Below are 19,624 nucleotides of genomic sequence, written 5' to 3'. Positions count from 1 at the left end.
TAAAAATCCAATTTGGGAATAAGTCACTCCATATCCATACAATCAAATTCTATGCAACTGTAAGAGATACGTTTACGTGTATAAAACACTCAAATGTTATGGTATCATTTGGGTAAAAAGGAGGAAGAACACACACACGTGCTGTTCTTCCATACGGTTATCTACACAGAAGGGAACAAGGTAGGTGGGGAACAACGCCGGGAGGAAGATCTGCACTACATACATCTTTAGACCTTTAAAATTCTGAACCATGTGAATATTACCAATTTAAAAAATAAAGTTCCACTCGTGTTTTGCAAATTTCCATCTCTTTCCCACCCCCATCTTTCTTTTCATAGTCCCTCCATGCGTGGGTACTGCCTTTGGTAACCTGGCTCTATTCCCACTCTTGCTGCTGGTTTCGCCTTTCTCCTTTAGGGCTCAGGGTCAGCCAGCATGGTCCTTCTTTTCCCACACAGAGCACAGACAGTCTGTTCCTGCCTGCACTTTAGCTGGCGGTGGTCAAAATTTCCACGGTCTGCTGACACTCAGCACTGCTGGGTACCCTGCATGCCATCCCTCCATGTTTGTGTTCTGAGCAGATCAGTCAAAAGCAGTATTTGTGGGATCCTCATTTCCTCTCTCTAGTGGTCAATCAGTTCATTCGATTATTCCCGAGCCTACAGAATTATCTTTTCCTAGGTAAGATTTTTTTGATCTGTGAAACTCTGCCTATTGCATCAGAATATATTTTTTTCCACCAAATTACATTAATCCCACTTCTGCACACTCCTAAATGAGAACAGTAATCAGAAAAATCAGCGAACAAGCAAACTTAACAGTTAACACTGTTGTTAGTTTAACCCATGATAAACTTACCAGCTTTGGGCAAAACAGCAACAATGTATGTTATCATAACCAATAACAAGGAAAAAAGTCTTTAATGTAATTTAGCAATGATATCCAGGCCCAGAGCTTTTTGCAAACAGGATGCAATTCAGCTTCATACTGTATCACTATATTCTTGGCATTAAAGATATACTGAAAATGTAATAAAAACTTTAACCAATGTAGGTTCTTATTAGACATTCAAACTTAAAAAGAATTGCAAGGTCAAACGTTGCAAAATAAAGTTTATGTCTGCTACCCACCAGCCCAAAATATAAGTACTATATTTAACCTAGTTATTACACAGAGATTAAAAGTTTCAAACTGCTTACTGTCTAGCTTGCTCCTTACTGGAATAGGTTACATTAACGACTGCAGTTTCCGAGTCAGTGTTCACTAGAGGAAGAAAAAAAATAGGTTAGTTTTCTTTCTTCTTTCTTCCTTTTACAAATTTGAAAGCAATTGAGAAGACATGTACCTTGCTCACAGCTTTCCACCACTCCATACTGGACTAGTAAACTATCCAGCACCTATCAGGAGGGGGAGAGAAAATTACAAACTTTCAATTTCCCACGTTATTAACAAGGGCAGGATTAGGTTTTAAAATCACAAAGTAATTGTGATGGCAATGAGGCCCCCGCCCCCCCAAAAAATAACTGGGGTTTGGACCTACAGAAGTGAGGGAAGGGCCCCATAGGGAGCATACGGTGGGTTTTTCTCTTCTGCCTCTCCCGAGGTCCCTGACTTCGAGCTGATTTAACCAAGAAGTATAGGGGCTCAGCAAAATATTCAAAGCTACAGCTGCTGGTCCCTGAGGCTGGAGGACAAAGAAGCATGTAATTCCCATACACACACCACCAACACATCATCACACTTCCTCCTTGTATAGCAAGTCACAAGACAAGGGCCCACGTTAAGTTTTATCTTTAAGATATTCCTTTTCAAAGAACTTCCTTTCACAGCTGGAACAGATGTATCAGAACAGACTACTCTCAAGGCAGGCTAGCAAAATGAAGAAAGATATTCTGCCTGGAGTCTTGAACTACAGACTAATCTAAGTGGTTTATCAATTCTTGGGACAGTAGAAAGTATAAAAAGAAGTGAGTTTGTGCTAGTCTTCTAAGCCTACACTGAGTTGGAAAAAGTAGAGTTGGAACTATCTTTCCCACAGCTTCATTATTGCACATGCATGTTATTCTAATGAAAGGCTGTTAAAACAGCAACTGAATTTTATTACAGTATAAACTGCAGGTATACATCTCATCCATGTAAACCAAATTCAACTGTCATTCGCTTCCAAGAACTGTAACAGGTTTTTCTTGAAAAGTAAAACAAAATAAACTTCTATTGATTTACAGTGAACCATTTACTCATCAGTTTAATTGCAAATTTGAAGGACAGTCCCTTGAGAATGTTTTCTGGCCCCCAGGACACAGTAAACCATTAAGAAACTCACTAAGTAAGTTTTTATGGTAATTTCCTACTAAACTTTAAGCAAATTCTTCTAAAGCAATGTTTATCTTAAGTGGTACCTTTCAGGCTTTTATTTTGTCTGCTGAGTCCAGATTGAAATCTATAGCAAGGTTTGTCTGGAGATGAACTTTTTATTTATTTATTTTTCCATTTTAAATAAGGTTAACACCTATTTGTGAATGGAATGGTTAGTATTTTCATAGGTAAGTTTTGACACAGGGAATGTCCTGTGGGTGAGGTCTAGAAGCACACTGATCTTTGTCTCAACTTACAGCTACTGCTTAAACCATAAAGCGTAATTTTTTACTTTTAATTCAGAACACTTAACTGACTACATAAAATTTCATTTGTCCGTCTCAGCCATTAGAATGCATGCTCGGCATGAACAGGAAGTTTTTGTTCACTGTACTAGCCCCAGCACCTAAAATATACAGGCAGAAAATGACATTCAAATAGCTCATAAATAAAGTGAAGCATTCTCAGGGGGAAATACTAGTATAGCTTATTAGGAACAGTACTCTTTGTAACAGTGCTCACCTGTTTTAGACGTAAGTCTGCCGTGCATGTAATGTTGATAAGAGACCTAATTTATAAAGGCCAAAAAATAGGAAACCTTTCACAATGCCATGCAAATAGATAGTACGCAACATGTAGTGCCTTTAAAAAAATTTAAACAGCAATCTACTTATATTTTTAAAACTAAAAAAAATTTTTAATACCAATAAATGTTTTCTGTGTAAATTAAAAAATTCTAACAAGGTGTTCATTCCAACTTAAATAATTAAAGCAGCAGGAAAGGTACATCTACCATTTAAAATTTAGCTTTTAAATGAAAGCCACTCCAATAGTAGAGCTTTACGAAATTTGGGTACCTTGAGGGGCAGGGGTACGGAGGCAGCTAGAGGTGGTGGAGGAGGCGTGTAGGAAGTAGGGGGTAAGTGCCAATTTAATAGATGTTAATTTAAATAAACATCATTCTTAATTCTTCCTAAAAGCAATTTGTTCACTAAATACGTTAGTCTCCACGTAGCTTACCTTACACTACATTAACTTTTACTACTACAGAGAAAACAGTACAAAAGTTAAATACCCATGATTTATAAACAATGTTGACTAAACCTACAATAATGCTAATGAAACTAATGCCTCCAGAAGGCCCACTGGCAAAGTGATATATGAATTATATATACATTGATATATGTATACACACAAATAGACATATATTTATATGTGAATATATATATACACACAAACACAATTAATACAAGTAAATTTTTAACTTGAAAAAAAACAGGAAATGTCCATCAAATTTTTCACTGCATGTATTATACATAGTTTAGTATGTTCAAAACAAAATTGCTTGTAAGAGTTCAACATTCTAAGTAATAATAAATGCTATTGGTTGTCAACTGTCCCATGTGTAAAATCTCTAGAAATTAGAAACTACAGTCCTATACACTAAAAATGGTAATTTTATTGTATGTAAATTAGCATCCCCATTTCCACAGCACCTTAGCTGACCTAATCCTCGAGGTGAAAGCAATGTCATTTTATAATCTCTTCACCGATCTTTATTCTCCCACTAGACTAGTGATTATTGACCATAGTGATGTGATTATTTGTCAGGTGTGTCACAAGTAACTTATTCCTCACAGTTATACTGGCTTCCATACTCCAGATAATTTATAGGTGTATGATCATAGACTCTAATCCTCCTTATTGGACACATGTGTTTTAGAAGATGATGGGACAGTGTTGGTCATTACAGTCCAAGCGCCCCCTTCAGTGTGGCCCCTCCACACAGGGCTGCACTTGCTTCTAAACTTCTTAAGGGAAGGGACCATGTCTTAGTGACCTGTGAGCCAAGCACTGAGGAACAAAAAAAGGTAAGGGAGGGGTTAAAAAGAAGCCACAGAATAGTTTTGGTCCTAAGAGCAAAGGAAATAAATTCCAGGTTCATTTAAAAGTCCATAGTGGGCTTCCCTGGTGGCGCAGTGGTTCAGAGTCCGCCTGCCGATGCACGGGACACGGGTTCGTGCCCGGGTCCGGGAGGATCCCACATGCCACGGAGCGGCTGGGCCCGTGAGCCATGGCCGCTGAGCCTGCGCGTCCGGAGCCTGTGCTCCGCAACGGGAGAGGCCACAGCAGTGACAGGCCCGCGTACCGCAAAAAAAAAAAAAAAAAAAAAAAAAAAGTCCATAGTGACATAAACAAGTAGGAATTTATCACGAATTCATATAAAAAAGACGTAGACGTGGAAAGTCACAAGCATTCTAAAAACCAGTAAAATTAAATTAAAAGCAGGATATTTAACACTCTCTTGCCCCAGCACACCTTTCACTCATGCGCACGCACACACATACACAGAGACCAATGACCTCCTGAACACCAAAACCAGACTCAGACTTCGAGGAGGGGTTACAAGAAAGAAGTCATCCTGCCTATTCCTCATTTCAGCAGGAGCATGAGAAAAGCCATCGGAGATGAAGGGAGCTTCCTTCAAATACAGGTCAACACATTATACAGAAACAGGAACCAGTTGTTGCCAGATATGGATAAAATCATCCCGGGAACTTTGTTCTTTTACATCTACCTATAGAAGACCAGCTACATTAATAAACAAAGAACAATTCTATATTGCACGTCCCAATAGCATTTCTAATAAATAATGGTACAAATTTCAAATACAAGGTAGTTTTTAGAAATATCTACCTTAATGTAGATTTTTATACAATGTTACCATTATAATTGGATAACATTCAAACCATTCCCTCTGAAAAGGACTTTCAACTCAAGGAGGTCAACATACACACACCAGATCCCTGACAACCTCACAAGCCATGCTGCACACCATCTTCATCAGCGATAAAACCCAGAGGGAGGGAATTCCCTGGCAGTCCAGTGGTTAGGACTCCACACTTTCACTGCCGGGGCCCGGGTTCAATCCCTGGTTGGGGAACAAAAATCCCACAAGCCGCACAGCACGGCCAAAAAAAAGAAAGATAAAAAAACCACCCAGGGAATCTCAGCCTCCAGTTTAACACACAAACCTTCCAGACCTCACAACTTTCTAGTTATCCTCAACTTTCACAAGTTACATCCTCTAACACGGGGAGGAGACTATAATTTAGGATTCCATAAAATCATGTGATCAGAGCGACCGAGAGAGAGTAGTCCAAGCTACCATCCACTCACACAGACCTCAAAGTCACAGAGAAAGATGAACACCAGAAGGGACCCTATTCAGGCAATGCTTGAGACCTGACACCTGTGCCCAAGCCCAATATTGAATCCCTTTCTCCTCTGCTACTGCGTTTTACTGTAAGAGGCAACACCATCTACAGTTATGCACACCAGGAACGTTGCATTCAACCTTGTTAACTGCACCTGCATCTCCCTCAAGCTGCTTTCTCTTCTGCCACCACCCTAGACCAAGCCTCCAGCATCTCTCTCTGGACTACGGCAACATGCTCCTGAGTTGTCTCCCATATTCATTTTGTTTCTAATTGTTCTCATAATAGACCAGCATCATCCAGGGTCACAGCCACTGGCTACGTGTGGCTATTACGCACTTTAAATGTGGCTAATCCACAACTGAGATGTGCTTAAGTGTAAAACAAACTGCAGACTTTAAATACTTAGTACAAAAAATATAAAATCTCAATTTTTAAAATATTGATCACACATTAAAATTGTAATATCTTAGATATACTGCATTAAATAAAATATTATCAAAATTAATTTTCACTTGTTTTCTCTCTTGCTTTTTTAACATGGCTTCTAGAAAATTTTAAACGATCCAATAGAAAGCCTGAATTAGCTTTCTATTGGATAGTATTGGGCTAGACGGATTTTTAAAAGCTGAGCTAATCAACTCATACCCTACTGTAAACTCTAAGAACTTCCCTTTGTATTTGGGATAGGATCCAAAGTCCCTAAAGACGACCTCCCTGGTGGTCCAGTGGTTAAGATGCCTGCAGGTTCGATCCCTGGTCGGGGAACTAGGATCCCACATGCCACATGGCGCGGCCGAGAAAAAAAACCAAAAAGCAAAGTCCCTAATGAGTGCCCTGAAGGCCTCCTGTGACCTGCCCATCATCTAACGGCACTCTCTCCTCTCCAACAACACTGACCTTTTTTTAGTAATAAATTATGAGTGATAACATTTGAGTGCTTTCTAGTAGCAGCACTGTCCCAAATGTTTAATCTGTTTTAACTCAGTTAAACCACACAAATCCCGTGAAGTAACGTCCTATTTTATAGATGGGTAAGTTATGACATGGAGAAGTTAAACAGTATTTCAACTTGGATAGATAGTTAAGTGATGGAGAAATGATTTAAACCCCAGCTGTCAGATTCCGGAGCTCACACTCTTAACCACTTGGTCAAGTAAGCTACCGCATTTCCCCACACAATTAGAATAAAATACAATGGTACAGACTGAAAGCAATTTAACCCTTACTTTGCTGCAAGATCAAAATCATCCTTCCGTAGGCAAAGAACTTTATCAACTCCCAGGGTCAGTAAACTTCCCCACCCATGTTCCAAGTGCTCAAAAGTTTATTTTTATGTTCCTCAATCAGATGAAGATATTAACCAGCATTACCTTGCTCTATATCTTACTAACAGAAATAGTGGCTTAAAAAAAAACCACTCTAAATAATGCAAAGTTAGGGTCCCTTTTGACTAGGTAATAACTTCCCAACCAGTTACTCCACCAAGTGCTAAAAGAAACCACTGTCAGTTTGATGGGTCTCTCCACATGTTTTTAGAAGTATGTGTGTCACATGAAAAAATGCTTAGGGACTTCCCTGGTGGCACAGTGGTTAAGAATCTGCCTGCCAATGCAGGGGACATGGGTTTGAGCCCTGGTCCAGGAAGATCCCACATGCCGCAGAGCAACTAAGCCTGTGTGCCACAACTACTGAGCCTGCGCTCTAGAGCCCGCACGCCACAACTACTGAGCCCGTGTGCCACAACTACTGAAGCCCGCGCATCTAGAGCCCGTGCTCCGTAACAAGAGAAGCCACCGCCATGAGAAGCCCGCGTGCGGCAACGAAGGGGAGCCCCTGCTCGCCGCAACTAGAGAAAGGCCACGCGCAGCAACAAAGACCCAACGCAGCCGAAAATAAATAAATTAATTTTTAAAAAAAGAAAGAAAAGATGCTTAAAACCAGAAGTCATTAAGGAAATGCAAATCAAAATCACAATAAGATACCACCTTCATACCCACTAGTATGGCTATAATTAAAAAAAACAACAATGAAAATAAAATGTCTTGGCAAGGATGTAGAAAAATTAGAACTTTCATACATTGCTGGGAGGAATGTAAAACAGTGCAGCCTCTATGGACAACAGTATGGCAGTTCCTCAAAAAATAATAATAAAAAATAGAATTACCATATGATCCAACAATTCCACTTCTGGTACCTACCCAGAAGAACTGCAAGCAGGAACTCAGAGATATTTGTACACCTATGTTCATAGCAACATTATTCACAATCACCAAAAGGTAGAAGCAATCCAAGTGGATAAATAAAATGTGGCAGGGGTTACCACTTCCAACAGCTAAAATTACTAGAGGAAAGGGGGAAGACACGAGTTCAAAAGCCTGAGGATGATTCCAACATAATTCTGGGTAAAGGCACTAATTAAGAAGTGACTTATCTATCTTTTTCAACCCAAGGCAAAAAGAGCACGCTGGAATAAAAAGTTGCCCATGTCTTCTCTTCCCCTCAATCTCTGCCTCCATCCTCATTAAGATAAGTATCAGAAGACCAATTTCCCAGTAATTTCCTTAAGCTTCTAAGTGCTTGCTTGCACAAACGCCCTCTAGGCCCTAGGAAGGACCCTGGCAATAGATCATACAGTTAATTTTTCTTCAACTTGCAAAAGGAATATATACGGTGATTAAAATAAACACAACAGACCACTGTCTATTTCCACCTGGAATGCACCTCTGTCACATATCCCCTCGTGGAGTGTGCTGGAACAGAAGCAAGCACTTGGGGGATCCAGTTAGAGGGAGCTGGTTGGACAGACACTGAGTTTGAGACTAACAGGACAGCCTAAGGTTCACCATCATACAGCTTATGGTTAACTTTAAATTGCTAGCTTCCAGAAAAACTCCTACCACCCTATGCCACCTCACCAGACATCTGACCCAAAGTGTGCAGGGCTAGAGGGTGTGGATCACGTGGTTCACAAACGCACCTACAGCCCCCCTCTTAGACCTATGTAGTAAGTGGAGGAGAAACCAGGTTTGGGGTATATGAAACGAGAAACTAGCCAGTGGAAAAATTTTCCAAGCATCAAGAATGTAAAACTGTAAGCAGAGAATCAGGTTCCCATTTTGTCTGTTCGAAATGGAAGGCCTCTCCTGTAGGAATACAGTACATGGTGCATTTTATGTTTAAAAAAAAGAAAAAAAAATTTTTTTTCTTATTTCGTGGGGATGAGTAAAATAAAACTTTTCAGAATTCCTGTGTGGGGGGAGGGAAGAAGTGACTTATCTAAATGAGGTGAAAAATATCCCAAACTGTAGTGGCCTCCAAAAGTGATAGCAGACCATCCCACTGCCCCCATTAAAGCTTATTTAAAAATAAAAGACAACAGCGTCTGGAGAAGAAAAATAAAGAAAGGGGTTGGTTCCAAAGTAAATACTGATAAAAATATTTGCCCATAAGAACTAGTCCTTCAGATGTGCAGCAGTTATTCTACTGGGCTCCATGGGGCCTTATAATAACATATCTGGAAGTGATGAATGGGTAAATGATACGTGGTACACTCATACACTGGAATATTATCAAGCCATAAAAAGAAATGAAGTACATACTACAACATAGATGCACCTTGAGAATATTATGCTAAGTGAAAGCGGCCACGTATTGTATAATTTCATTTACATGAAATATCCACAGTAGGTGAATCCGTAGAGACAGGAAGATTAATGGTTGCCAGCGGCTGGGAAGAGGGTGGAAGGGAGGAAGGGCAGTGACGGTTAATGCTGTGAGTTTACTCTTTGGGATAATAAAAGTGTTCCAGAATTAGTGGTGATTCCTAACCTTGTGAATACACTAAAAAACACTGAATTGTATGCTTCAAAGAGGTGAATTTTATGGTATGCCAATTATAGCTCAAACTTCCAATAAAGAAGAAAATGTTTAAGACATGACAGGATATAAACTTAGACATGAGCCAACCTTGTAGGAAAGCGCCTATCATACTAGACTGAACTGAGAGTCTAACATTACAGTGTAACCGTTGGGAGAAAGGTTTTTTCTTCTTTCCTTGTGACTTTCTAAATTTTCTACAATGACCATGTAATTTTGCAATCAGGGAAAAAAAAATGAGATCATTAAATTGGATTATATTGGCCTTTACACTGTTTTCCAAAAAGGTAATGCCAAGAAATGAGTGTCGGGAATTCCCTGGTGGTCCAGCGGCTGGGACTCCACGCTTCCACTGCAGGGGGCACGGGTTTGATCCTTGGTTGAGGAACTAAGATCCCGCACGCTGTGCAGTACGGCCAAAAAAAAATAAAATAAATGAGTGTTCTCCTCTCCTATTCTTAAGGCTCTCACTGGACACTGCTGGAGTAACAATTAAACCAAAAATTGGTTAATTCCTTAATAACCATCTTTAAAATGGAACATATTTTTGGTTCAATTGAACAAATGGCAAAGCCAAACACATTAATTATTTGGGGGCTGGGCAGAGGAAGGAGAGATTCTAACCACACCAACCCACGCAGCAGCCCTGAACCAGGAGTGCTAAGACAAGGTCAGGGTGCTAGAAGAGAATGGCCTGGGGACAAAAGTCAAGTGGAATCCCTTCCCTCCACTGCTACGTGTTTCCTGTGACAGACATGCATGTCATAAGTTTAGTTGCTTTTGAACAGTGGTGTGGACAAGTCATCAGAGCGTTGTCAAAGTAGTGACAAAAGCAGCCCATACAAATGTCCTCGACATTTCTCCATTCTGAAATGCACTGGTCAGGTGGGGCAGGGGGATCCACCAGGGTGTCCTCACACCCATTGCTCTCAGTCTCTGGTAGTGTGTGTTCAAAATCAAGGCTTTACTTGGAGCCCAGCCATGTATTTGCTATATTTAAAAACTGCTAATTAAGCTCTTGAGTATTGCTTTTGGCACCAAATTCTACTGCACAAGCTTTTCATCCAGATCCCATGCCTCAGACTGTAACATGATCCTGCTTCATGCTGTTCAGAAAAGATCTGAGCACCAACTTGGAATAGCACCTATTACTGATAAATTGGGACTGGAAGTAGACATGCTCAAGTAATTGTAAAGGTTTTAATAAGTAGCAAAGGTCCATCAATAAACAAGAAGTTATACTTAGAGGAAGACAATTTAGCTAACTGCAAACTTTTCAGGAAATCAAGTCTATAAAATAGCAAGCTCACCTCTTAGAGGCTCTATTTAGTCACCAACCAAGTTTACCTCGGGTTTTTAAAAGATCTTGGGGGCCCGGGGTGGGGGGGCGGGGAGGGGATCCTCAATTTTCTGATCTTCAAACTACTCCTCCTTGCTTCCTTCTTCTACTGCAGAGATTCCCAGAGTCCTGTCTACAATTCACCACTCCCAGCACATACTTGGTTTGGAAACTGTATGCTCTGCGGCTTCTAGGTCGCTTCAAAACATACCTCCACGTACTTGCTGTCCTCATGGCAACTCCGCATCTTTGTTATCGCTCAATGAATCGAAATCTTATATGGGTGTATTTCAGAAGCAAAACCATGGTCAGCTCTCCACATCCTAGTAGCAGGGGATGCTAAAAATTTGAGCACCAATTTCTAAGATGGGTTGGAAGATTCATAACCTGGTGATTTGCTCAAATACAGAAAAGCTATTTCAAAATTCATACTCAGCCACGAATACAACAAACATAGCCACTACACTATGAGATTTTTAAATTTAAAACCCTTGAACTTCCCCATGTCTCTTAGGGGAAAAAAAATCCAGGCAATTTAATATGGTTCCAAACATTATCACGGGGCTTCCCTGGTGGCACAGTGGTTAAGAATCCGCCTGCCAATGCAGAGGACATGGGTTCGAGCCCTGGTCCAGAGGATCCCACATGCCGCGGAGCAACTGGACCCACGCGCCACAACTGCTAAGCCTGCGCACCACAACTACTGAAGCCCACGTGCCACAACTATAGAGGCCCGCATGCCTGGAGCCCGTACTCCGCAATGGGAGAGGCCACCACAGTAGGAGGCCCGCACACTGCAGCGGAGAGTAGCCCCTGCTCGCCGCAACTGGAGAAAGCCCACGTGCAGCAACGGAGACACAACACAGCCAAAAATAATAAATAAATAAAATAAATTTATTTAAAAAAAAACATTATCATGTATTGCTCTCCAACCTCATCTCTCATCTAATCCCAACTAATTCCTTAATAACCATCTTTAAAATGGCATTTTGGTTCTTGTTATCCTCTAGAATGCAATCCCTGATCACTCCCAGTCTTGGTCAACCCCCTGTACCGGGTTGAAGAGTGTCCTTTAAAAATTCACATCCACCAGTACCTGTGAATGGGCTCTAATGCAATAATTGGCATCCTTTTAGTAAGAGGAAAAACTGGACATACAGACACACAAGGGGAGCACCACATGACCACCTAGGTAGAGAATGGAATGATGCAACTACAAGCCAGGGAATACCCATGATTGCTGGCAACCACCAGGCGCTAGGAGAGAGGCTCGCCAGCACCTTGATTTCAGACTGCTATCCTCCAGAACTGTGAGAGATCACATTTCTGTTGTTTTAATCCTCCCAGTTTATGGGAATTCAATACGGCAGCTTCATGAAACAAATACACTCCCCATCCTCAACAGTAAACACCTTGTACTTAACTCTGGGTCTTGTCTTTACTATAATAGGCTGATTATGTGTCCACGTTGGAATTAGACTCTACCTCAGTGCTCTATCTTGACGAGGACTTAGCACACAATTACAGACTTTGGAAATCCAACACGGCAACAGAGAACCCATGTCACTGGCAGCTCTATGTACACACAGTAACTAACCTTCAAATATTCTTTCAATTCTTCACATAACATTAGCACATTTAATCATCCAGACAACCGTCAAAAGCAGATAATAACCCTGTTTTCAAGATGCAAAAACTGAGATTCTAAGAGGAGAGGCCACATGCCCAGTCAGAGAGCAAGGACATGTGGAGTCAGGATTTAGAACCCCCCCCGCAACTCTAAAGCCAGTGCTCATTACATCACACCATCCATTTCTCAGAAGGCCACCATCTCGAATGGAAAATGCTTCTTCAAAAGCTCTTCACAGTAACATAAAGGGAAGAAAATTGATAAATGTAGAAACTGGTGGACAGGCACAGGGGGATTCATTATATACCCTCTACTTGTATATGCTAATATATAAGCAGAGAAAATATCAAAGTTCTTCATACTCATTGAAGTGATGCCTGAGTTTTTAAGTCCAATTCAAAGTATCAGTACTTCGCAACAATTTTAACAATCCTTGGGCAAAGGTATAATATTTGTACCATTCATTAAAACTTCAGTATGTAATAGACACTACCCAAGTCATTATCTCTGAATACACCAAGGACAGATTCACAGAAGAGCTGCTTCTCTGAATTTCGGAGAACAGGGAAGACTTTCTGAGTAAAATAAAACTATATCTCACCAGATTTATTTTTTCCAAGATTAAGTTTCCCAGTATTTCAACTATGCTCTAAGAAAAATGTTCTCTCATTTTTTTTATACTCTACAGACCAAAAAAAAAATTTAGTTTTTCGAGCAGTTTTTCTAAAATTAAAAAAAAAAATCATGCACTGTATCTGTCAGAATTTAAATCATGACCAAAAGTTTAGCTTAAATTCAAATTCACTCATATCACAACCAGTGCATCATCTGTCATCTCAGTAATTATCCTCCTACCACGTTCTATACAATTGTTCTATTATAACCTCTACTGTGAAATGAAAAGGCCCTACTCATTAGTGATACCTCAGATAAATATAAGGATCAAGGGAGCTCCCTAGTGGCGCAGTGGTTAAGAATCCGCCTGCCAATGCAGGCAGGGGACATGGGTTCGAGCCCTGCTCCGGGAAGATCCCACATGCCACGGAGCAACTAAGCCCGTGCACCACAACTGCTGAGCCTGCGCTCTAGAGCCCGTGAGCCACAACTACTGAAGCCCGCGTGCCTACAGCCCGTGCTCCACAACAAGAGAAGCCACCGCAATGAGAAACCCGTGCACCACAACAAAGAGTAGCCCCCGCTCGCCACAACCAGACGGAGCCTGCGTGCAGCAACCAAGACCCAATGCAACCAAAAATAAAGATAAAAATACCAGAACCCTGTAATAAATTCACTAATTTTCCTTAAGCAAAGCTATGTGCAAAAACACTCTAAGTGCACTGATCATTTTGATAAATAAATCTTTAATAATTATTACATACATACAATGAATACTGATAGAAGTTGGAAGAAAAACTAGGACAGGTGACCTGATGGATTTACATGTTTACATGCAGGCTACCACGCAAATCATTTATCTGATAAGGAACTTGTATCTAGAATATGTAACGAACTCAAAACTCAATAATAGAGACAAATAACACAATTGAAAAATTGGCACAGGATCTGAATAGACATTTCTCCAAAGAAGATACACAAATGGCCAAAAAGCACAGGCAAAGACGCTTGACATCCATCATTAGTCATCAGGGAAATGCAAACCAAAACCACAATGAAATATCGCTTTACACCCACTAGTATGGCTATAATCAAAAAGTTAGTTAATAACAAGTGTCGACAAAAGGTGTGGCGAAACCAGAAGTCTCACATGCTACTGGTAAGAAGTGTAAAACGGTACAGCCACTCTGGAAAAATGTTTGGCAGTTCCTCAAAACCTTACACAGAGTTACCATCGGTCTCACCAATTCCACTACCAGGTATATACCCAAGAGAAATGAAAACATATGTTCACACATCAAAAACTGTACATAAATGTTCACAGCAGTAACACAACAGCCAAAAAAGTACAATCATCCCAAATATCCACCAACAGATGAATGAATAAACAAAATGTGGTACATCCATACAATGGAATATTAGTCAGCAGTAAAAAGGAATGAAGTATTGATGCGTACTACAACCTGAAGGAGCCTTGAAAACATTTTGCTAACTAAAAGAAACCAGACACAAAGACTACAACGATTACATTTTATAAACTGTCCAGAACAGGCAGATCTACAGAGACAGAAAGTTTAGACATTACTTAGGGCTAAGAGGGATGGGAAGACAGGGGGTGACAGCTAAAGCACACAGGATTTCTTTTGGGGTGATGAAAATATTCTAAAATTAAGTGTGGTGATAGTTGTACATATCTGAATATACCAAAAAACACTGACTTGTATACTTCAAACAGATAAATTGTTTGATACGTGGACGATAGTTCAACAAAACGGTAGAACAGTGGGGGGAGGTATTTATAAGAATAGGAAACTGGAAACAATCTATACAAACAGCCTAAGACAAATAAGTCTTTAACAATTATACAAACATTAAAAAAGAATGGCAATGAATGATTCTCTACAGCATACCTGGTAGGTACTAACAACTAGCTTGCAAAACAGCACCGATTGTGTCAGGCTGTTTTTGTGTAAACCACACGTGTATAGCCAAAAACTAAAGGATGTTCAGAAAGTTCTGAAATAAATCCCCTAGCCAATAGAAATTTTGACTTTTTGTTTGGCTTTTTATATAAGCAGTGTGTATTTTCTTTACAAAAATAAGAAAAACTTTTAGTTCATGGTGTCATTTATATGCCAACTTCCTTGTTTTATTACCAAAGATGACAGGTGTATTTTCCACTTTGGCTCCAGGACCCAGGAGCCAACTTGAAAGAGCTCCCACTGGCTAAACATGGAACAATTTGACCAGAGTAAAGCTAACAAAAAATGGACTGAAACAGAAAGTGTTATAAACTCAAAGTATTTAAAGAAAAGTATCACTTACCACTGGAGAGCTAACAGCTGATAAATACTGATAGCTATAATCGAATATTTATCTTGCCATTTTTGTAAGAATTGAACCACATAGTACATCTGAAGAAGTTTCTCTTTATAAAAGTGGCTCAATTAATAAATAAAATAATAGAATCAGAAAATCACCATTTTGCCTCCTTTCATGAAATAATGAATTTCTCAAAATCTATGGCTACTATATCACAGAAAGAGGAAACCAAATATATGCTTCCTGACAGAAGTCTGTACCACCACGTATGAAGTATTCTTCCTTAAAGAGAAAGGAGGAGGAGAGGGAGGAAAAAAGGGAATCTGAATGTGATCAAGCCTTTTGTGGTTCTCAACCTTGAGAGCACAGCAAAATCACCTGAGAAGCCTAAAATACTGGTGCCTGGGCCCTAATACCCTGGAGATCTGATTTAGTTAGTCTGGAATATAGCCTGAACATTACCATGTTATAAAAATCCCCAATTGTGGGCTTCCCTGGTGGCGCAGTGGTTGAGAGTCCGCCTGCCGATGCAGGGGACGCGGGTTCGTGCCCCGGTCCGGGAAGATCCCACATGCCGCGGAGCGGCTGCGCCTGTGAGCCATGGCCGCTGAGCCTGCGCGTCCGGAGCCTGTGCTCCGCGACGGGAGAGGCCACAGCGGTGAGAGGCCCGCGTACCGCAAAAAAAAAAAAAAAAAAAAAAAAAAAAAATCCCCAATTGAGGGCTTCCCTGGTGGCGCAGTGGTTGAGAGTCCGCCTGCCGATGCAGGGGACACGGGTTCGTGCCCCGGTCCGGGAGGATCCCACATGCCGCGGAGCGGCTGGGCCCGTGAGCCATGGCCGCTGGGCCTGTGCGTCCAGAGCCTGTGCTCCGCAACGGGAGAGGCCACAACAGTGAGAGGCCCGCGTACCGCAAAAAAAAAAAAATCCCCATTGATTCTAACATGCAGCCAAGATTAAGATCACTGCTCTAGATCTAATTACCAATTCACAGGATTTAGAGGACTGAGAAACAAAAGTACAAAACAAGGATGAAATCAGCTAATGTAGACAAGACAGGACCAAAAAATCCAGTTTTTTCAACAAACCGCAAGCAAACAGGAAAGAAAAAGGAGTGGGTATGCAAAGATTAAAGAGGCTTAAGGGAAAAATCAACCAACTGCAAAGTATGGACCTATTTTGATCTTGATGCAAACAAATTATTTTTTAAATATGTGGGGCAACTAAAATATGTGAACACACTTCACATTTTATAATAACAATTTGTGTGATGATATTGGTTTTATTTTAAGTCCTTATCTTTTAGAAATACACACTGAAATAATTATCAGTAAAATTAATTATTAAGATTTATTCAAAATTACCTGACGGGGGGGGGGGGGGAGGAACTGAGATTGGCCATAAACTGATAATTGTTGAAGTTAGGGGATGGGTCCACAGGGTAGTTTATTATACTATTCTCTTTACATTTGTATATGCTTTCAACTATCCACTTTAGAAAGCTTTAAAAATATGCAACATGTTTGAAGTTAAAAGATCTAATATGGCTAAAGAATGAGCACACAGTTCATACAAATCAATACAATAATAAGAATTACTACCAACAGTCTTTGAAAGACACTTTAGAAAACAAGAAGACAAACTAGAGATTGGAAGCAAAGCAAATATCTGATAAAAAACTTTTATCAGAATATATATCAGAAATCTCAAAACTCAATGATAAAACAAATTTTTAAATGTTCAAAAGATTTAGGAAAACACCAGAATCACAACTAACTGTTGAACAGTTATCGACAGAAAAACACTGGAACTCACCAAAAAAGATACCCCACATCCAAAGACAAAGGAGAAGCCACAATGAGATGGTAGGAGGGGTGCAATCACAGTAAAATCAAATCCCATAACTGCTGGGTGGGTGACTCACAAACTGGAGAACACTTATACCACAGAAGTCCACCCACTGGAGTGAAGGTTCTGAGGCTCACGTCAGGCTTCCCAACCTGGGGGTCCGGCAACAGGAGGAGGAATTCCTAGAGAATCAGACTTTGAAGCCTAGTGGGATTTGATTGCAGGACTTCGACAGGACTGCAGGAAACACAGACTCCACTCTTGGAGGGCACACACAAAGTAGTGTGCACACTGGGACCCAAGGGAAGAAGTATTGACCCCATACAGACTGAACCAGACCTACCTGCTAGTGTTGGAGGGTCTCCTGCAGAGGCGGGGGGGTGGCTCTGTCTCACCGTGAGAACAAGGACGCTGGCAGCAGAAGTTCTGGGAAGTACTCCTTGGCGTGAGTCCTCCCAGAGTCCGCCATTAGCCCCACCAAAGAGCCCAGGTAAGCTCCAGTGTTGGGTCCCCTCAGGCCAAACAACCCACAAGGAGGGAACCCAGCCCCACCCATCAGCAGACAAGTAGATTAAAGTTGTACTAAGCTCTGCCCACCAGAGCAACACCCAGCTCTACCCACCACCAGTCCCTCCCATCAGGAAACATGCACAAGCCTCTTAGATAGCCTCATCCACCAGAGGGCAGACAGCAGAAGCAAGAAGAACTACAATCCTGCAGCCTGTGGGAAAAAAAAACACACTCACAGAAACACAGACAAGATGAAAAGGCAGAGGGCTATGTACCAGATGAAGGAACCAGATAAAACCGCAGAAAAACAACTAAATGAAGTGGAGATAGGCAACCTTCCAGAAAAAGAATTCAGACTAATGATAGTGAAGATGATACAGGACCCTGGAAAAAGAATGGAGGCAAAGATGGAGAAGATGCAAGAAATGTTTAACAAAGACTTAGAAGAATTAAAGAACAAACAAACAGAGATGAACAATACAATAACTGAAATGAAAAACACAGTAGAAGGAATCAATAGCAGAATAACTGAGGTACAAGAACAGATAAGTGACCTGGAAGACAGAATGATGGAATTCACTGCTGCAGAACAGAATAAAGAAAAAAGAATGAAAAGAAATGAAGACAGCCTAAGAGACCTCTGGGACAACATTAAGCGCAACAACATTCGCATCATAGGGGTCCCAGAAGGAGAAGAGAGACAGAAAGGACCCGAGAAAATATTTGAAGAAATTATAGTCGAAAACTTTCCTAACGTGGGAAAGGAAATAGCCACCCAAGTCCAGGAAGCGCAGAGAGTCCCATACAGGATAAACCCAAAGAGAAACGCGCCCGAGACACACAGTAATCAAATCGGCAAAAATTAAAGACAAAGAAAAATTACTGAAAGCAGCAAGGGAAAAACAACAAATAACATACAAGGGAACACCCATAAGGTTAACAGCTGATTTCTCAGCAGAAACTCTACAAGCCAGAAAGGAGTGGCATGACATACTTAAAGTGATGAAAGGGAAGAACCTACAAACAAGATTACTCTACCCGGCAAGGATCTCATTCAGATTCGATGGAGAAGTCAAAAGCTTTACAGACAAGCAAAAGCTAAGAGAATTCAGCACCACCAAACCAGCTCTACAACAAATGCTAAAGGAACTTCTCTAAGTGGGAAACACAAGAGAAGGAAAGGACCTAAAAAAAAAAACCAAAAACAATTAAGAAAATGGTCATAGGAACAAACATATTGATAATTACCTTAAACGTGAATGGATTAAATGCTCCAACCAAAAGACACAGGCTTGCTGAATGTACAAAAACAAGACCCATATATATGCTGTCTACAAGAGACCCACTTCAGACCTAGGGACACATGCAGACTGAAAGTGAGGGGATGGAAAAAGATATTGGAAATCAAAAGAAAGCTGGAATAGCAATACTCATATCAGATAAAATAGACTTTAAAATAAAGAATGTTACAAGAGACAAGGAAGGACACTGCATAATGCTCAAGGGATCAATCCAACAAGAAGATGTAACAATTATAAATATATATGCATCCAACATAGGAACACCTCAATACATAAGGCAACTGCTAACAGCTATAAAGGAGGAAATCGACAGTAACACAATAACAGTGGGGGACTTTAACACCTCACTTACACCAGTGGATAGATCATCCAAACAGAAAATTAATAAGGAAACACAAGCTATAAATGACACAACAAACCACATAGATTTAGTTGATATTTATAGGACATTCCACCCAAAAACAGCAGACTACACTTTCTTCTCAAGCACGCACAGAACATTCTCCAGGACAGATCACATCTTGGGTCACAAATCAAGCCTCAGTAAATTTAAGAAAACTGATATCATATCAAGCATCTTTTCTGACCACAACGCTACGAGATTAGAAAT

The 19,624-nt window shown here is 40.6% G+C and overlaps 1 protein-coding gene across 1 annotated transcript in view; it reads right to left on the bottom strand.

Moving 5' to 3' along the window:
• IGF2BP3 (insulin like growth factor 2 mRNA binding protein 3) overlaps positions 1 to 19,624 on the bottom strand; it is a 138,553-nt gene that overhangs the window by 36,470 nt on the left and 82,459 nt on the right. Inside the window, exons 4-5 of the mRNA XM_060020384.1 lie at positions 1,346 to 1,397; positions 1,200 to 1,263 (exon numbers count right to left, since the gene is read on the bottom strand). Coding sequence (XP_059876367.1) covers positions 1,200 to 1,263; positions 1,346 to 1,397 — 116 coding nt within the window. The remainder of the gene's footprint in view (positions 1 to 1,199; positions 1,264 to 1,345; positions 1,398 to 19,624) is intronic.

This window comes from Delphinus delphis, chromosome 9 (assembly GCF_949987515.2).
Source record: "Delphinus delphis chromosome 9, mDelDel1.2, whole genome shotgun sequence".
NCBI lineage: Eukaryota > Metazoa > Chordata > Mammalia > Artiodactyla > Delphinidae > Delphinus > Delphinus delphis.
This window is presented reverse-complemented; position numbering and strand designations above follow the sequence as displayed.